The sequence below is a fragment of the Paramormyrops kingsleyae genome, chromosome 23 (assembly GCF_048594095.1).
Source record: "Paramormyrops kingsleyae isolate MSU_618 chromosome 23, PKINGS_0.4, whole genome shotgun sequence".
Taxonomy (NCBI): Eukaryota; Metazoa; Chordata; class Actinopteri; order Osteoglossiformes; family Mormyridae; genus Paramormyrops; species Paramormyrops kingsleyae.
In genome coordinates, this window is record NC_132819.1 from 2,014,086 (window position 1) to 2,032,708 (window position 18,623).

The following is an 18,623-nucleotide window of genomic DNA, read 5'->3' on the forward strand; positions in this document are numbered from 1 at the left end:
CTTTTTGGCAATAAACATTCAAGGTGGGTTTGGCGTAAAAAGAAGGATGGCTATAATGAAAAGAACCTCTTCCCAACTGTAAAACATGGTGGAGATTCTGTGATGTTGTGGGGCTGTTTTTCCTCCAAAGGCCCTGGAAACCTCGTTAGGGTACATGGCACTATGGATTCCATGAAATACCAGGACATTTTAAATCAAAAATTGGCTGCTGCTGCCAGGAAACGAAAACTGGGTTGTCATTGGATCTTCCAGTCGGACAGTGATACTAAGCACATGTCCAAATCAACACAAAAATGGTTAGAACCCTGGATGATCTGGAGAGATTCTGTGAAAAGGAATGGTCTTAGATGCCCTGCTCTTTACTATCCAGCCTTATATAGACTCAGTGCTTTTATACTGGCAAAGGGAGGTTGTACAAAGCATTAAATGCTGGCGTCAATGAAAGGTTGGATTTTTCTAATTTTTTTCAGTGTGACTTGAGGCCAAACAATGTTTTTTTTCTACCCCTTTTCACAAATCTTTTCAAGGGGTGCCAATAATTGTGGAGGAAACTGTATATTTTGTAAACAAATGAATAAGCTAATAAATCTGCAGTATTTTTGCTGAGTTAAGCAACACAGTCACACTAGGCGGAATATACTCTGGTTACGCCAACTGAGTGGCAAAAAGACTGCGTTCAGCTTCAATGCCACAAAAGCATCTAAAATGGGAAAGAGCTGTTGTGTAATTGATTGTCCAAAACGATTTATCAAGACATTGGAGCTATCTTTGTACAGTCTGCTGAGTACTGTATACATACACAGTATATGCGTGTGCTTGTGTGTCAGGGTGCATTTAGGGTGTGAAGATGTGTCATCTGTGCTGCTGTATATGTAGGATATGTATTTGACACTATTGGTTGTATATAGCTGTGCATGTGCTTTCATCTGTGTATGTTCACCGGCTGGATTGTGCATTCCAGATGTGTTCCTGACGCAGTTTTCAGCACTGCAAACGTCACGGTCGGTGCGCACGCGGAGGCTGGCTGCTGCTGAGGAAAACACAGAAGTGACACGCACTGCCCGCTTGGCGCACATCCTCAAGGAGATCTCTGACATGATCATCAGCTACAAGGGTGCGTGCCCCGCCTGCCCCGCCTGCCCCTGCAGCTTCTCCTGCCTACTGTGCGCTTTCCTGCTCATCCTGGGAGACGGGGCCACGCAAGGACTACATGCAGCTGCGAATACCCTCCTGTGCATCCCCATGCATTTTTTTATTTGAGAGACCCATGTCAGATTGCAGTCAGGGGTGTTTTAGGTACTATAGTGAGAAATAGTTTGCCAACAATTTTAAATGTATGGATTTTTGCAGGAATAGCCTATAAAATGTGATCTTCATCTAAACCAGTGTTTTTCAACCTTGGGGTCGCGATCCCTTGTGGGGTTGCATGAAATTCAAATGGGGTCCCATGAAATGTCTAGTAATTAATTAAAAAATTACTGATCAAAAATATTTTTTCAACTAATTATTATTCTTTTAAAAATTATGATTAAAACACCACATACAATTAGAGGTATGGGGACATGAAAATAATTGTTTAAAAATGGCCTTGCTGACATGGTGAATCTTGTATCTGGGCCTCTAATAGAGAAGAGTTGCCCAGGCATTATCAGATAGGACCATACACAGATTAATATGTTAGGCAGCTGTATCTTGTTTGTATCGTATTAGCTAAGATATGATAGGAGTAGGTTAATTGGATTTTGGATTATTAAAAATTATTATTATTAAAAAGTATCTTTTTGCAGCAGTTTTTTTCAGTCTAAATGGACCTTTACATTATGATACATTTTGGTAACCTAAGACCATATTTATGTTAACATTGTTAAGCTAATGAAGTAAATCTATTTACATGTACTCTCAGTACTGCATCTCTTTTGAGTGGTCCCTCATCCAACTTCACGTGCAGTGATAGCATGCTGATCTAAACCATAACATTTCTCATTCATTCATTGATTCATTCTCTCATTCATTCATCTACCCAAAGCGACATGCATTTTTGAGAAAGCAGAGTCAACCAATCCCTGGAGCAGTTATGATTGGGGGCCCAATGTTGAATTTCCTCAACTGACCCTTGAACTTGAACCAGCAAGCTTCCCGTCACAGTCCTAGCCCACATCTTACACAGCCATATCTTTATTTAAAAATAGGTTATACAATAAGATAACTGATGCGGAAAAGTATGTTTAGTAACTAGTGGAACCTTTATTGACAAACCTCATCAATATATGAGCTATACAGTACGAAATTGTTTCATTTTATTTATATTTTCAGGAGGTCTTGCTTGAACAGCCTGATTCAGATTACACTACAGCTTTTCGATGGGATTGGACTTTACAGTACAGTGCATTTAGCAAAAACCTCACTTTGTATGTATTTATGATATTGCTGTAGCAGTGCAATGGAATTTCAAGGTTATCTTTAGCAAGCTTGAGATGGGCAGCAGTGTGTATTTGGAGGCTGTGGTTTCCCTGATGCTAACCTTTCATTAGCACCTCTTTTGGCCAGTGATTTGTGTGTTTTTTATTTTGTAGGAAAGGTTTAATTCAGACCTGACTTGGCAGGAACACCAAGGAAATCCAGTCACCTTCATTTCAAGAGGGCTGTGTAACATTCTATTTCTGTTAGCGACCATTTTCTCTATGAAGATGTATAAAGATATGACAAGATACTGTATGTAAATGTTGTGTAGCTTGTTACATAACATTAGTTTCATTATTATTATTATTTATTATTATTTGATATTATTATGACTTAATGACGATCAAGGATTCCGGCCCTGACTGATGGACTTTCGCTCTCTCTCTAGACTCAACCAATCAGATGCTTGCTGCTCCATTGCTCACTCTGCCCTCTAGGAAACGGTGAGTTACATTCCTGAATATGTGTGTAACTGTGATGTATATGTGATGTATATATCTGGGCTTTCCTGTGATGTAGAATTAGACTATGGGGTTGGCGTCTCTGTTATTGGTTGTGTATCATAATGTTCTGGGTGCATTTTATGTGTTTTAGGAATGCACAGTACTATGAGAAAGTGTCAGACCCGCTGGACCTTAGTACCATTGAGAAGCAAATCCTCACAGGACACTACAAAACTGTGGAAGCCTTTGACACTGACATGCTCAAAGTGTTTCGAAATGCAGAGGTTGGTTTTCACACTGATAATATTTTTCTGAGAGCCTGCACTCCTTTATTTGGATGTGAGTTTGATGAGTGAGTTTCACTGTTTGGAATGAATTTACACTTGCTTGCAAGTGAGGGCCTTTGTAAATATAACCCTCACCACCAGCTTCTCACAAAGAGCCCAAAGCACTTGTCAGCACTTTTGAAAACTGATGACAAATGTTGTAGCGCAGGACTGGTCAAAAAGCGCAGTATAGAAGTCTGAATAGACAGCTAACTTAAAACGTGGCTTAATCAAGCTCTGGTGCAACCAGCAATTATTGCAATTATTGAAAGATCCCCCTGTGTCCACCCTGCTAACTTGTCAGCACTTTTGAAAACTGATGACAAATGTTGTAGCGCAGGACTGGTCAAAAATCGCAGTATAGAAGTCTGAATAGACAGCTAACTTAAAACGTGGCTTAATCAAGCTCTGGTGCAACCAGCAATTATTGAAAGATCCCCCTGTGTCCACCCTGCTAACTCAATTATCCCAAATGTTATAATCTAATCCAGACTGGCAGGTGGATGTAACTTTGGTCATTATCTACTGTTGGGAGGTGAGTGAGCATCAAACCAATCTGGTCCGTAATCCATTTATTCCACACTTCGTCTTGCAGAAGTTCTATGGGAGAAAGTCAGCCATTGGCCGGGATGTGTGCCGACTGCGTAAGGCTTACTATGGGGCGCGCCACGAGGCTGCTGTGCAGATTGACGAGATCATGGGGGAGACGGCCAGTGAGGCTGACAGCTCCGACTCCCTGGACCGGGACCATGGCAACACCAGCCACCAGCACGGGGGCGGGGCATCAGGCCCCCACGACAAGGACGAAGATGTCATCCGCTGCATCTGCGGGATGTACAAAGACGAGGGCCTTATGATCCAGTGTGAGAAATGCTTGGTAAGGAGCCTACATCATACACACTAGATATGATGCCTCTGTGACCATAGCCTGGGTTTAGACTGAAAAGAAACATGGCACTGGCAACGTCAGCACATCCAAGCCTAATTAGGGGTTTACATTTTAGTCTTGCTTTAACTGAATTAACTTTATCCTGTCCAGGATAAAGATAGAGCTTGTGGTTGAGGTGGTGCAGAGTAACCATCTGCTGGTGCCCCCATTTTAGGTATGGCAGCACTGCGACTGCATGCGTGTGGAGGCCGAGGTGGAGCACTATCTATGTGAGCAGTGTGACCCACGGCCAATGGACAGGGTAAGCAGCAGCCCCCTTGAGGCCTGGCTAAAAGATTCAGACACACGATGGGAATCTTCTGTGATGTAAATGTCTGCGTAGACTGCACACAGGCTGTGTTCAAAATCTCTGCATATTATCAGAATAGTGCATCTGCCATTTTGTAGTTCTGCTGGAATCTGTTGTTGAAATTCTCAATGGTAAATTCCAGTGTAGTGCACCATAGAATACCCACAATGCATTTCAAATTGTAGTGTGCTACTATGTATATGCTCCATGTGTACCATAATGCAAAGGTAACGTCTTGCCAACCAACTGACTGTAATACAAACAAAGTGCCACATTTCATTTTAGTAATTTGTCAGCATACTCATAATCATTGCAAAGACTGTAGTTGACATTTCACTTTTAATTGTAATTATAATAAAACATATGTTTTTAAAGGCTTACACATACATGTTTGCTTTATCTAACTCTGATTATATTGTCACTGTATTTTCTGTTCACAAATGTCTGGTTGTTGGGAAGCTGACACTTTGGAATGTGGTGTTCGAAACCTGGGGACTTATTTATCAGCTTAGAAGAGTTCCTAAAAGTGTGCGGCAAATTGTTTATTTTATCACTCTTGCCTACAAACAGCCATACAAAGTGAACGTTTCTGAATCTCACATATTCTAAATGTGACTACACATGCACAGTAACACTAATTTAAATAAAGAAACCATGTATGGGTATACTCCCGTGTTCCATCATAACTGGAAACTGTGAAGAGACATACAGTATACCCTTATCTCCTTATTCCTGTTTGTGATATATTGCACTATACACTTGTATTGTGATTTTGTAACTGTATTTTGCTATTAAGCAATAAAGTAAAAAAAAAAACAAAGTGCATGGGGAAAAGCAGAATTTCACTGAGAATGTGGTGGAAGTTTTGCTGGACATAATAGAAAAAAAATAAAAAAAAATTTAAATAAATTTTGATAGCCAACGGGCCCCTCCCCCAGGCCTGGCTCCAGGGTGGGGCCCCGGTGACCCTAGTCCGGGCGAGGGAAACGGGACTTTGTTATTATACTTTTTCAGCTTACCTGGCAGCAACCGGCCGGGCACAGCCCGAAAGAGGCACGCGGGACTGTCCCCAGGTGGGCCCACCACCCGCAGGGGGAATGTCAGGGGTTCGGTGCTTTGTGGATCGCGTGGCGGCCAAGGGAGGCCCTGGCAGTCCGATCGATCCCCAGCTGACAAAACTGGCTTTCGGGACATGGAATGTCAACTCTCTGGTGGGGAAGGAGCCTGAGCTTGTGCGTGAGGTTGAGAGGTATCGACTAGATATAGTCGGGCTCACCTCAACACATAGCTTGGGTTCTGGAACCAATCTCCTGGAGAAGGGCTGGACGCTCTTTTACTCTGGAGTTGCGGCGGGTGAGCAACGCCGGGCTGGGGTGGGGCTATTGGTGGCCCTGTGGGGGGTGCTTCGGGAGTATGGGGTCCGGGGTCCGCTGTTGTGGGCGATTCGGTCCCTGTACGAACGGAGCAGAAGCTTGGTCTGCATTGCCGGTTATAAGTTGGACATGTTCCCAGTGCGGGTTGGGCTCTGCCAGGGCTGCCCTTTGTCATCGGTCCTGTTTATAATATTTATGGACAGGATTTCTAGGCGCAGCCAGGGTGTTGAGGGTGTCCAGTTTGGTGGCCTCAGGATTGCCTCGCTGCTTTTTGCAGCCGATGTCGTCCTGTTGGCTTCATCTGCTGGGGATCTCCAGCATGCACTGGGGCGGTTCACAGCCGAGTGCGAAGCGGCAGGGATGAGGATTAGCACCTCCAAGTCCGAGACCATGGTTCTCAGCCGGAAATGGGTGGTTTGCCCTCTTCGGGTCGGGGAAGACGTACTGCCTCAAGTGGAGGAGTTTAAGTATCTCGGGGTCTTGTTCACGAGTGAGGGTAGGCGAGATCGGGAGCTGGATAGACGAATCGGAGCGGCGTCTGCAGTTTTGCAGGTGCTTAACCGGTCCGTCGTGGCTAAGAAAGAACTGAGCCAAAAAGCAAAGCTCTCGATCTATTGGTCCATCTTCGTCCCTACCCTCACCTATGGTCATGAGCTATGGGTAATGACCGAAAGAATGAGATCGCGAATACAGGCGGCCGAAATGAGGTTTCTCCGCAGGGTGTCTGGGCTCTCCCTTAGAGATAGGGTGAGAAGTTCGGATATCCGGGAGGGCCTCAGAGTAGAACCGCTGCTTCTTCACGTCGAAAGGAGCCAGTTGAGGTGGTTTGGACATCTGGTGCGGATGCCTCCTGGGCAGCTACACGGAGAGGTTTTCCGTGCATGTCCTACAGGGAGGAGGCCCCGGGGCAGGCCCAGGACTCGCTGGAGGGATTATATCTCTCGGCTAGCCTGGGAACGCCTCGGTGTCCTCCCCGAGGAGCTGGTAGAGGTAGCTGGGGAGAGGGAGGTCTGGGTGCCTCTCCTGAAGCTGCTGCCCCCGCGACCCGAACCCCGGACAAGCAGCAAATGATGGATGGATGGATGGCATAATAATCCATATCACGTGCAGCATGCGGTGGGGGGGGGGGGGGGTGCATGTTACGGCAGCTTGTTTCGTATTTCATAAACTGGCTCAATAACTCTGTTATTAGTACCTTACAAAGTTCGCACTGTTTATTGATGTTGGTCTATTGTGTAGATTTATGAAAAGCATATTAGGAGAAGATCAACTGACAGGAACATAATTAATACTTTATTGATCCCCGTGGGGAAATTGTTTTTACGCCTCCCTCAACTTGTCCGCGAAGGGCAGCCACCCGTAGCGGCGCCCAGGGAGCTGGGGATTGAGGGTCTTGCTCAAGGACCCGCAGATGTGCTGAGGCTGGGCTTGAACCGGCGACCTTGTGATTACTGGCACACGGCTTAGCCCACTGAGCCACACACTCACCCACACCCACACACATGCAGGGGTGAAGGGGGGTGTGTCCTTATGTATAAGGGTATGCACCGTTTTCAAGTCTAGCTGCACTGAAGCTAAATCTGTGAAGCTTTCTCAGATAACTTTAGGTCCAGTGTGTGTGTTATGAAAATATTATAAGGTTATCTGAGACAAAGATGAAGGGGGGTGCACCCCCTTTGGAATTCTGGCTGTGTTGGTGCTACGCAAATGAAACTTGCTCAGATAGTAAACTTTGCCACACAGAATGTACTGTCCAAAGCATTTTGAGATATAATCACCAGAGACAAAGATACAGTACTCTGCTCCTCAGAGACAAGTGTCATGCGAGAGTGGCGGGGCACCGGGCACAGTACCGACAGTGTTGTTGAGGCGCTTCTGTTGTTCCCAACACTCCCGTCGCCTTTCTCACAGTCAACAGAGTACCAACATTTTTATTTCACTGACGAATGTCCCACATGCTCATCGTAAAAATAGTGTTTCCTTAGCCTTGGGGCCTGTGCCTGACCGTTTTTGTTAGCTTTCAGCTCTGATAGCTTTCTGATTAGGCCTGATTAAGCCACACACTAAATCAATTGCTTAAATTTTAAAGATTTTAATTAAAGTTCCCTTAAAACCAGATTTGTTAGCTGGCTTCCTTAAATGTTCCAGTCATGTTAAATAAAACTGCTGTTAGGAATAATTGAAATATTAAAAAATTACTTTCAGATTTACTTAATTTTGCTATTTCAAGCTAATAACAATTAATAACAGTTTAATAATAATTTGTTAGAATCTCATATAGCCCTTGAACAATTAATGAAGCATATTTTAATAACCTCACCAAGGGTTCCCATCTATGGAGTCATGGAGTGTCTTAAATAGAATAAATCTTTAAAAGAATAAAAAAATAAATATTGAGTAAGAAAGTAAAATATATATAAAAAATAAAAGAATAAGAAAATAAATGCTTTTCTGTGTTGCTTTTTCCCTATTGCTTTTGCTTTTTTTGAAGGGCCAAGCTGTCAATCAGCTGGCTCTGGGGGGCTTCCTGCCCAGACTGAGTAGTTAATAGTGGGTATGCACATGATGTCACAGTAGGTGGAATATGCCCACTGAGGGGCAAAAAAACTGTGGCAGAATTAGCATTCAGCTTGAATGCCCAGAAAACACATCTAAAATGAGAAGGATCTGCTGTGAGATTGATTGTTCAGAATGATTTAACAAGAAATTGCAGCTTTTTTTGCAGACAGAAACAACTGGAGTCTGAGCTCCGAAAAGTGGATTTGCAGTCATTTTGTGTGAATTATGTTGGATGTTTGGGTAAAATCATATAATATATATAATATAATAAAATCATATAATTATATAATATAATTATTTATTTATAATATCCATGTTAATGGTCCACTGATCCTTTGGGAAGTTGTTTGGATCCCTGTTGAGTCCAGCCGCCTTTAATTTGAGCAGAGAATCATTTGTTTTGCAGTCCCCGCTAAAATTGGCTATGTTGTGGCATGTTTGCCTCTCAGTCCATCTCAGGGGGTGTGTCGTGGTAGGATGGCCCACCCAAAGCCAGTTGATTGACAGCTTGACCCTTCAAGAAAACAAACACAAAAGCAATATAGAAAAAGCAATAATGAAAAGCATTTATTTTCTTATTCTTTTATTTTTATTTGTTTTACTTTCCTACTCAATTTTTACAGATTTGATGTTGTTGTTGTTGTTCTTCTTCTTCTTCTTCTTGTTCTTCTTCTTATTATTATCATTATTATTATTATTATTATTATTATTATGGCAGTCCTATCACTCAATACCCAACAGCGTTCTTGAGACAGTCTCTGAACAAGTCCCATCAAAATGCTGCCTGCTTTGTTACAGGAAGTACCCATGGTGCCACAACCAAGCTACGCCCAGTCTGGATCCATCTACTACATCTGCTTGCTGCGTGATGACCTGCTGCTGCACCAAGGTGGGTGGGGCTGGAGGCTGCTCTCTTTGTGTCTTTGTATCTGTTTGTCTTTCTCTGTGTCTGTGTGTGTTTGTGTGTGCATGTATGTCTGTCTTTCTGTCTGTGTCTCCTGTGTGTCTGTATGTGTGTGTGTCTGCGTCTGTGTCTGTTTGTCTTTGCGTCTGTGTGTGTGTCTTTCTGTGTTTTTGTGTCTCTGTGCCTGTTTGTGTATGTGTTTGTCTCTGTATCTGTGTGTGTGTGTGTTTGTGTGTGTCAGTGACGATGCTAATTCCCAAGCCTGACGCCTTCGTAGGTGATTGCGTGTACCTGATGAGGGACAGTCGACGCACTCAGGATGGTCAGCCGGTCAGACAGTCCTACCGCCTCCTGTCTCACATAAACAGGGACAAGCTGGATATCTTTCGCATCGAGAAGCTCTGGAAGAATGAGAAGTAAGAGAAAAGGGCGCCAGTTGAGTTGGTATTGGTCTAATATTTCCAAGAGTAAATGCCAGTTTGCAGGCAAAACAGTTCATGTCTCATTGCAGGATGGGGCCTGTCAACAATTTAAGACGTAGCACGGCATGGTGAAAATGATGCTTGAAATATGCCCCTTTGCCCTCCCCTTCCCTCTCCACTTTTTTGTCCACTAGTGGTGAGCGCTTTGCGTTTGGCCACCACTACTTCCGGCCTCATGAGACACACCACTCGCCCTCACGCCGCTTCTACCACAACGAGCTCTTCCGGGTTCCGCTGTATGAGATCATCCCACTAGAGGCAGTGGTGGGCACCTGCTGTGTCCTCGACCTCTACACCTACTGCAAGGGTGAGGCCCAGCTGCTGAGCTCTGCCACTAGCAGTATATGTACACTCACTGGCCACTTTATTAGGTACACCAGGTACATCTAATCAGCTAATCATATATCAGCAGCACAATGTATGAAATCGTTCAGATACAGGTCAGGACCTTCATCACATCAAATGCCAAAATGGAGAGGAAAGGTGATTGACATGACTGTGAATGTAGCAGAATTGTTGGTGTCAGACGGGCTGGTATGAGTATTTCAGAAATTGCTGATCTACTGGAATTCTCATGCAAACCATCTCTAGGGTTTACAGAGAATGGACAGAAAAAGAAAAAAAACATCCAGTGAGTAATGTTTCTCTGGGTGAAAATGCCTTGTTGATAGCAGAGGTCAGAGAAGAATGGCCGGACTGGTTCAAGCTGATAGAAAGGCAACATTAATTCAAATAACCCCTAATTACAACCAAGGTATGCAGAAAAGCATCTCTGAATGCACAACACATTAAACTTTAAAGCAGATGGGCTACAGCAGCAGAAGACCACACTGGGTGTCTCTCCTGTCAGCTAAGAACAGGAGAATGAAGTTATAGTGGCCACAGGCTCACCAAAATTCGATTGAATGAATTTGGTGTAAACAACATTAAAGCATGGATCCATCCTGCCTTGTGTCAACAGTTCAGGCTGGTAATGGTCGTGTAATAGTGTGGGAGATATTTTCTTTGCACACTAAGGGCCCCTTAGTACCACTTGAGCATCTTTTAAATGCCACAGCCTACCTGAGTATTACTGCTGACTATGTTCATCCCTTTATGTATAGTTGTTTTTGGCAGCCTGTCTTAATTTCCGTTTTAGTCTAGTCTTTGCGTCAAGCTGTCATTTTAGTTATTATTAGTCTTAGTCATGTCCATACTCATTTTAGTCTAGTCAAGTTTCAGTTGACTAAAAGTCTGGGCGTTTTAGTCATATTTTAGTCAGAATTATTCATGACTAATTTAGTCTAGATTTAGTCAACGAAAACTGATGACATTTTAGTCTAGTTTTAGTCAATGAAAATTGTATTTTAGTCTCTTTATTTTAGTAATGCAATTCTATTTTACCTAGTCAAGATAGTACAAGTACCAAGTAGAATAGACAAAAAAAAAAATTTCTTTTAGTCAAACGCATTTCACAATTAATACAAGGTTCTTATTATTATGTTATTGTTACCTTATAGACTCAAGAATACATTGAATCCATTCCAGACACGGAAGACGGTCTGATTTGAATTTATAAAAATTTTTTTGCCAACCAAACATTTTTGAACCAAAATGCATCATGCTCTGAATCATTCACGAACATCCTTTCCACAAGAACATTATTTCACAATTAGCAGGTATTTACATGAGCTGTAGCCAGAGCCTACCTCTCCGTGGATGGTAACTAGCCTGGCAAGCCAGACCCACGCACGATGTTCCGAAAAACGCTCTTTAAATGTTTCAAACACTACCCCTTTAGACATATATCTAGTCACGCAGTAATGAAAGCTTGAAAGTTTAGATCACCAGGATTCAAGACAACTGAGCTCATTCTCAGTTTACTACTTAGCTTTAGCTTGCTAAAATGCCTACATAGCTTCAAAGTGTTCCCTTTACCCACGTATTCTTATCAAGCATCTTATCAAAAAGATGTTTTGTACAAATCGCCAAGTGTCCAACTAGCAGGAAAACATCTATTGCTAATGATAACATGTTAACCACAGTTGGCATGAGCTTTCTAAAATATTGAGGTAAGTCTTCACTTACCTCAATGTCATTGTGGAATGCCTTGAGATGTCTTTTAAGGTTTTAAGGTTTGTGGTGTTTTTTCCCGATATTTTGTGGCCGCATTTCTCCGCCATCTGTGCGCCAGAATGGGAGACACAGGAAACAGAAATACTGCATAATAATAATAGCGCGATTAAATGAGAGGAAATAACGTCTCGTCTCGTTTTCATCAATGAAAATGAAGAGACATTTTAGTATAGTTTTTATTTTGTAAACCAAATTCAGTCTCCTTTTTATCCGTCAACAATATTATACGATATATTTAGTTATAATTATCATCACATGACCAGCATTTACGTTGTGTCTCGTCTCCGTCACATCAAAAAGGTTCGTTGACAAAGATATTTTGACCAGTGTACCCAGCTTCTAATGGCCGGTTCCAGCAGTATAACATCCACAAAGATCATATCATCTCAGACTGGTTTCTTAAACATGATGCTGTACTCAAGTGCCTTCCACGGTCACCAGATCTCAATCCAGTAGAGCAGTGGTTCTCAACGTTTTTTATTCCATGAAGCCCCTGCATCCACCAATACTTTTTTTTTCTCTCAGTCTATACCATTGCTCTCAAAACAGAAGGTGAATATTTTGAATATTTATGGATAAAATAACTAAATCTAAAACCTATTTAGCAAATGGCTCTAACATCAGAAGCCTAACAAGCAGAAAACATAAACTTAATAACTGCAAAGATCCTCATTTTAAGGCATTTGTAAAACAAATATTGTAAATTATTATTTGAATTGTTTTAATATGAAATAGCCATCTATCAATGATTCCACGCTTTTCCCTGTGAGACACCGCTAAGGAAATGGCCTGATTTTAGCTGTAAATTCTGGGATTCTATGTAATGTCACAACCAAAGCTCTCATACTGTTTACAATCGGGAAGAAATACTATTAGTTTCTATTTAAAAATCCTTAATAAGGCCCTCATTTTAATGCATTGTATGTGTGTATTGATATAAACGGTATTGTGTCATCCTGCATTTCATTTTGAAAATATATCTTTTACAATATTATACTTTTTTCTATGCTTTTGAAGTATATTACGTGCCCCCCCTCTGTCCTTGCTGAGCCCCCCTAGTGGCCTGCAGTCCCCTGGGTTGAGAACCACTGCAATGGAGCACTTATGGGAGGTGGTGGAATGGGAGGTTTGCATCATGAAGGGGCAGCCAACAAATCTGGAGCAACTCTGTGATGCTGTCATGTCAACATGAACCAAAGTCTAAGATGAATGTTACAAGCACCATGCTGAATCTACGCCATGAAGAATTAAGGCAGTCCTGAAGGCAAAAGGGGGTTAAACTCAGTACTAGCAATGTGTACCTAATAAAATGGCCAATGAATGTATATACAGTACATACACATACCTCTGAATCTCCCCCCCATCGAAATGAAATGTATTATTGATCTTGTAATCTGCACTGAGGTGGCATCTTTGTGAGTGTTAGAGTATGTCGTAATCTTTACTGCTTTCCCTGCCGGTCACACCCCACAAGAATGCAGAATACCGTTAATGCAGGAACGCGTACGGCTACATGCTCCAACACACAGCTGCCTCCTCTGCAGGGCGGCCCAAGAGTGTGAAGGAGCAGGATGTTTATATCTGCGACTACCGGCTGGACAAGTCAGCTCACCTCTTCTACAAGATCCACCGCAACCGCTACCCCGCGTGCACCAAGCCGTACGCCTTCAGCCACTTTCCCAAGCGGCTAGCCCCCAAGAGGGATTTTTCAGTAAGGAAGGCGGGGGAGGGGTGACTTACTGATGCCAAACTATATCCTCCTGAGACCCAAGGAAAAAAGTGTGCTTCAATTTTAGGTTATTTGTCTTTGGAGGAAATAAGGCATCTTACAATTTAGATTTTTTCAAATTTATTTTTATTTTTAATTTCACAGCATGTCCTCTTTAGTGTACAACAGGAATAAATACGTTTCCTTACATCAGTGAAAAGATAGATGCAAAAACAACATGTCCACTACAATGGACATAAATGAGTGGGTGGGGTCTCAGGAGGATATAACAGTAAATGACAGTGACTGGCAGTGCTAATTATATTACTGGGATTTAGAAGATTACATGTTGTTTTTGGACTGGGCCGCCGCTACCACTGCCACAGACCCTTTGATAAGACGATAACTTAAAAACCATTTGCTGGATCTTTTTCAAACTATGCAGATGCATGGTATGGGTGACTAGCTGGAACAGATTAAATTTTGAGATAGTGGAAGCGTTGCATAGTGGTAACAAAATAAAGGCAGTTTTGACACTCGATGCCATTAAGATGGTAATTCAAAAAGTTTTTGTGGATCTTTTTCAAACTTTTTCAAACCCTACTTAGTGGCAGCAAAGAGAAGGGTGAAAGCAGACAACATTTTACTTTTTGAATGTGAAAAAGTAGTCAAAAAGTATTTGAAGGGTCTTGTTACTGCTTAACAAAAACATTATATGAATGAAGATCTAGTTTCATTTTATGTTAAATTGCCCCAAAAATGCCAAAAATGAAGCAGCTTTTTCTAACTTTTCAGGCACATTGTAGGGTCGTGAATTGGAAATGATAAAATTTAGAGATAGATCTTCCCAAAAATATAAAGTTTATGTGAATTTTTTGTTGCTAGTCCCCGCATTCGGCAATTTTTATCAGTAGCACTCCGGTAGCTGTTCGGTGAAATGTATTGCAGGAAACTTGCCAAAATTTATTGTGGGAGAATTTAGTTTTACCATGTTTTTTTGTTGTTTTTTGGAGAGGTGGGGAGAGTGCATAAGGTAGGCTTGTATTAATAATATTGTTGCTCGACTACAGTATTTTCATGGAAAAATGTATTGTGGGTGACCCCCCCTGGCTTGGTCTAGTCAGTGATGGCATATGAAAGAATATGCATAAATCCGGTGGACCTAATTACATTAACACTAGTCACAGAAACAGCTGTGTGTGTGTGCGCGTGTGTGCGTATGTGTGTGTCTGAGTGCGTGGGGGTTATTTCATCCCCACAAGGGAAACCTTAATTTTATAAAAAGATCTGTGACTGCAATCAAAAAACTGCCAAAAGCCCACATATTAGACACAATGACATGGATAGACCATGAGATTCTGAAAATGCTGATTGAGGTCAAGTTAATTATTTAACTAATTGGGAGCTGGCAATTAGAGGATGATGGGGTTGAAAACTCTGACAGCAAAGGAATCTATGGGTGTGCTTTCCTGCTTTGACAATGTTCTGGCTTTTGTTGTGTGTTTGGGATGCAATGTAATGTAAAGCAAAACGGTACAACTGTGTAATCTACTCATTAAAATTAAAGACAAATTCATAACAAAATACCTGACACATAAATAAGTAAATGGTAACTAAATGACTACAAAACATAGATTTTGTCCATTAGAAAAATATACAGGAGAATAAATTTGGAATGGGAGACATTTTATCAAGATATAGGTTCAGGGGGGTTGACTGCAAGATCTGAAACATATTTTCATATATTCATGCACTTCATTCCATTTTCTGATTATCCAGTCACATTTTCTATAGACAAGAACACAAATAAGTAAAATGTTAACTTTAATTAAATTTAAAATTAAGTGAAGGATTCAAAATATCAAATTGGGAACAGAGAAAAATTATCATGTACACAACTTAGGGATTTTGTGAGCTCAGTTTAGTATTTTGTGTTTATGGAAAAAAAATTGAAAAGAAGAAGAGCTCCATATGTACCACCAACGTGTTATTACAGTTTTAGCAAAAAAATCACCATAGTATAACAGAAAGTTCTCACTTCATTCATGTGGACTCAGTGTAATGCTCAGCGCATGGCACCTTTATCATTTTAAGGATAGTGTCATGAGAGGGACAGTGGCCCCAGACAGGGGGGTTTATTTTATTTACCTGTCTCTTCAGAGATGAAAGATGAAAATCTACACCTGAAAAAATAACCTGAAAATCTCCCCCCCCCGCCCCTGCACGCCTTCATTCTCACTGTCAGGGGCCATCCAGTCTATCAGCACATCAACATGACAGAGCCATCCACCTGTCCATCCATCTCAGAAGGCTCTGAATCCCATCTGTTTATACACAGTAGTACACTATGGGCAATTTACAGATACCAGTTGCATGACATGTGGAGAACATGTAGACTCATCACACACAGCGTGAGGCTGGAGTTCACACTCCTGAGTCTGAGGCCACTGTGCCAAGTTTCAACGCAGCAGGAGGAGTCTTCTTAAATTTTTAATGGAAGGTCGGTTATCATGCTTGGTAGCAAAAATAATTTTTTAATCAAATCAGATGTTAAAAATAGTGTATATAATAAAAATTGATAGTCATTTTTGCTGGTAGGCTTCAGCCTAAAAGTGGTCAGTTGGTTGTTCCCAGGGTCCTTTGCCTGAATGACCCCATTAAAGTAGATGTAGATGGGTTTACTCCATGTGCTGTGTAGCTGGAAGGCACTGTGAAGTCACCTGATACAGTGTTTGTGTCCCCAGCCGCACCATGTGCCTGACAGCTACAGGAGGAACGGAGGACGACCGTCCTGGAAAAGCGAGCGGCCCAAGCTGGCCTCAGCAGGCGTGGGGGGTCACCCGTCCCCAGGTGATACAGGTGGGGGGCCACGCTTCAGCGGCGAGGAGGGCGACTCAGACACTCCCAGCGACACCCTCCCACGGTCCCGTTCCACCATGATGTCTCCAGCCCCTCCTGTGCAGGAGTGTGTTGCCGATGATCAAGGGGACCAGGGCGAGAGACTGAGTTTCTCCTCTGCTTCCGTAACCCTCCCTGAATCTGAAAGGAGGGAGGTACAGAGGCAGCGTCTGAACAAGATTCTGCTGAATCTTCTGCATCAAACGCCTAGCAAGACCAGTGAGTAGCGTGGAGGCTCTGCCTGCAGCCAATCTCCAAGGCCTGAATGAGTGTGAACATCTCAAACAAGCCTGAAGCAGTGGGTTGATTACATGTCATATTTTACAAGAGCACCAGTTTTATATTTATTCTTTTATCTTCCAGGCACTTATTCTGGTGTGCACAGGGCACGATGCTGGGGTACACCCTTACTAGGATGCTAGCCCATCACAGGGCACACATACATATACCCACATGCTATTGGCAGTTTAGGGGTACCACTTAGCCAAACTGCATATCCTTGAACTCCTGGAGGAAAGAGGGCTGTGAGGAGCAGGGTGTATTGGAGTCATTGGGCATCACAGTCATGAAATACAAATAATTGTGAATAACGATTTAATTGTCTTTTTTGTTCATTTTATAACATTATCAGCCTTACAATGAATTGAATATTGAATACTGGAACATATAAATAAAAAATTGATTTTTACTTTAAGCTTTGTAAACAAAAAATGTACTGGGCAGATATGAGATAAATAACAAAGAAGCTAACCCCCTTAGCGTTGTCATTACCCAATCCATACCACCTACTGTACCTGATTTTACCTCGCACGTTTGCACCACTCCATCCTTACATCATGCCATTTTACGATGAATCATATTGTCTACATTTACAGCGAAATAAGCCAGATAGCTTATTGTAATTAAGGTAGTCTGTGGTAAATGTAAGTGAACAAAGATAAAATCCATTTAAATTGGTGTACCTTAAATCTGACAAGTTATCCAGCTAAGCAGGAATCATTTGTGAAACATAATACAGACTCCTGATGTTAATGATTACGCTGACTTAATAGACAATCCGTTTTCTTTGCTTGTCATTTTAAGTGTTCACTCCGGTCGTCTATTTCCAGTTTTTGGTTCAAAACTATTACCTAAATGTCCCATATCTGACAACTGCGGTCAAGCTATCCATGCTTTGCCGATACACGGTCTAACCATCCGCGCTTTAAATGTGTGGTGCACACATAGACATTACAATATCAGCTCGCGTTTAGGAAAATAACAGACTCTAAGCGGTTGCACATAAGGATTAATACTCATATGTACGAAGTATAGGATGTACTTGAATACAATTAATTTCTTATTTTCCATTAATGTATAAACAAGTCATATAGCATTTGAAAGGCAAGGTCCAAGGCTATTTCCAGGCAAATCTTGGTCAACTTTTATGGTTACATTTTTAAGAAAATGTACTTGGAAATCCATGATATTTTGTGTTATGAGTCCAGTTTGACAGGCCATTTCTCAGAATTTTCCCATAAGGTATAAACAACTCTTATACTTTCTCAAAGGCAAGGTCCTAGACTACTTCCCATCAAAATTTGGTCAAATTTTAATGTAACATTTTCAAAAAATGCATTTTGAAATCCATGATATTTTGTGCTATGTGCCAAATTTGGCAGGGCATTTCTCAAAATTTTTCCATAATGTATAAACAAGCATAGGGTTTTTTTGCAGTTGCTGCAATGAGGCAAGGATTTGATGTGACCTCAAATACAGAGGAGAGAATGTTGTGAGGGTTTGGAACGAAAGACACAGGAGCCAGAATCAGGGCAAAGGACAACATCAATGTTAAGACTGGGGAACACAGGACTGGGAGGCACCATTATACAAAGACTACCAAGGGAGTAGAATGCGAGGCAGTGGGAGTGCATTACACAAGGGTAGGAACGAGAAGTAAGACTGATGCATAACAGGTGTGGCTTGTTAAAGCCACACTAGGGAGAAACAGGAGGGGCAGATTGGTAGGCCAATCTGCTCTGTCTCATTGCAGATGCCTGTACAGCTCCTCGACCTGCTGTTTCAGCCTAGTCAGAGGCACAAACTGAAATTCTCACACTCTTTTTTTCTACTGTTAA

General features: G+C 42.0%; 1 protein-coding gene across 7 annotated transcripts in view; it reads left to right on the forward strand.

Annotated features, from left to right (window-relative positions):
- The window catches only part of LOC111858202 (histone-lysine N-methyltransferase ASH1L-like), a 79,294-nt gene that overhangs the window by 56,106 nt on the left and 4,565 nt on the right, over positions 1-18,623 (forward strand). For 6 of the 7 annotated variants that reach the window (XM_072705607.1, XM_072705606.1, XM_072705608.1 and 3 more), the window contains 10 exons: positions 962-1,114; positions 2,849-2,903; positions 3,055-3,187; positions 3,825-4,106; positions 4,333-4,419; positions 9,198-9,288; positions 9,581-9,719; positions 9,920-10,092; positions 13,445-13,611; positions 16,353-16,725. In XM_072705607.1, coding sequence (XP_072561708.1) covers positions 962-1,114; positions 2,849-2,903; positions 3,055-3,187; positions 3,825-4,106; positions 4,333-4,419; positions 9,198-9,288; positions 9,581-9,719; positions 9,920-10,092; positions 13,445-13,611; positions 16,353-16,725 — 1,653 coding nt within the window. Of the gene's footprint in view, positions 1-961; positions 1,115-2,573; positions 2,663-2,848; positions 2,906-3,054; positions 3,188-3,824; positions 4,107-4,332; positions 4,420-9,197; positions 9,289-9,580; positions 9,720-9,919; positions 10,093-13,444; positions 13,612-16,352; positions 16,726-18,623 lie in introns of those variants that run through there. The other variant, XR_011984933.1, reaches the window with a different exon arrangement.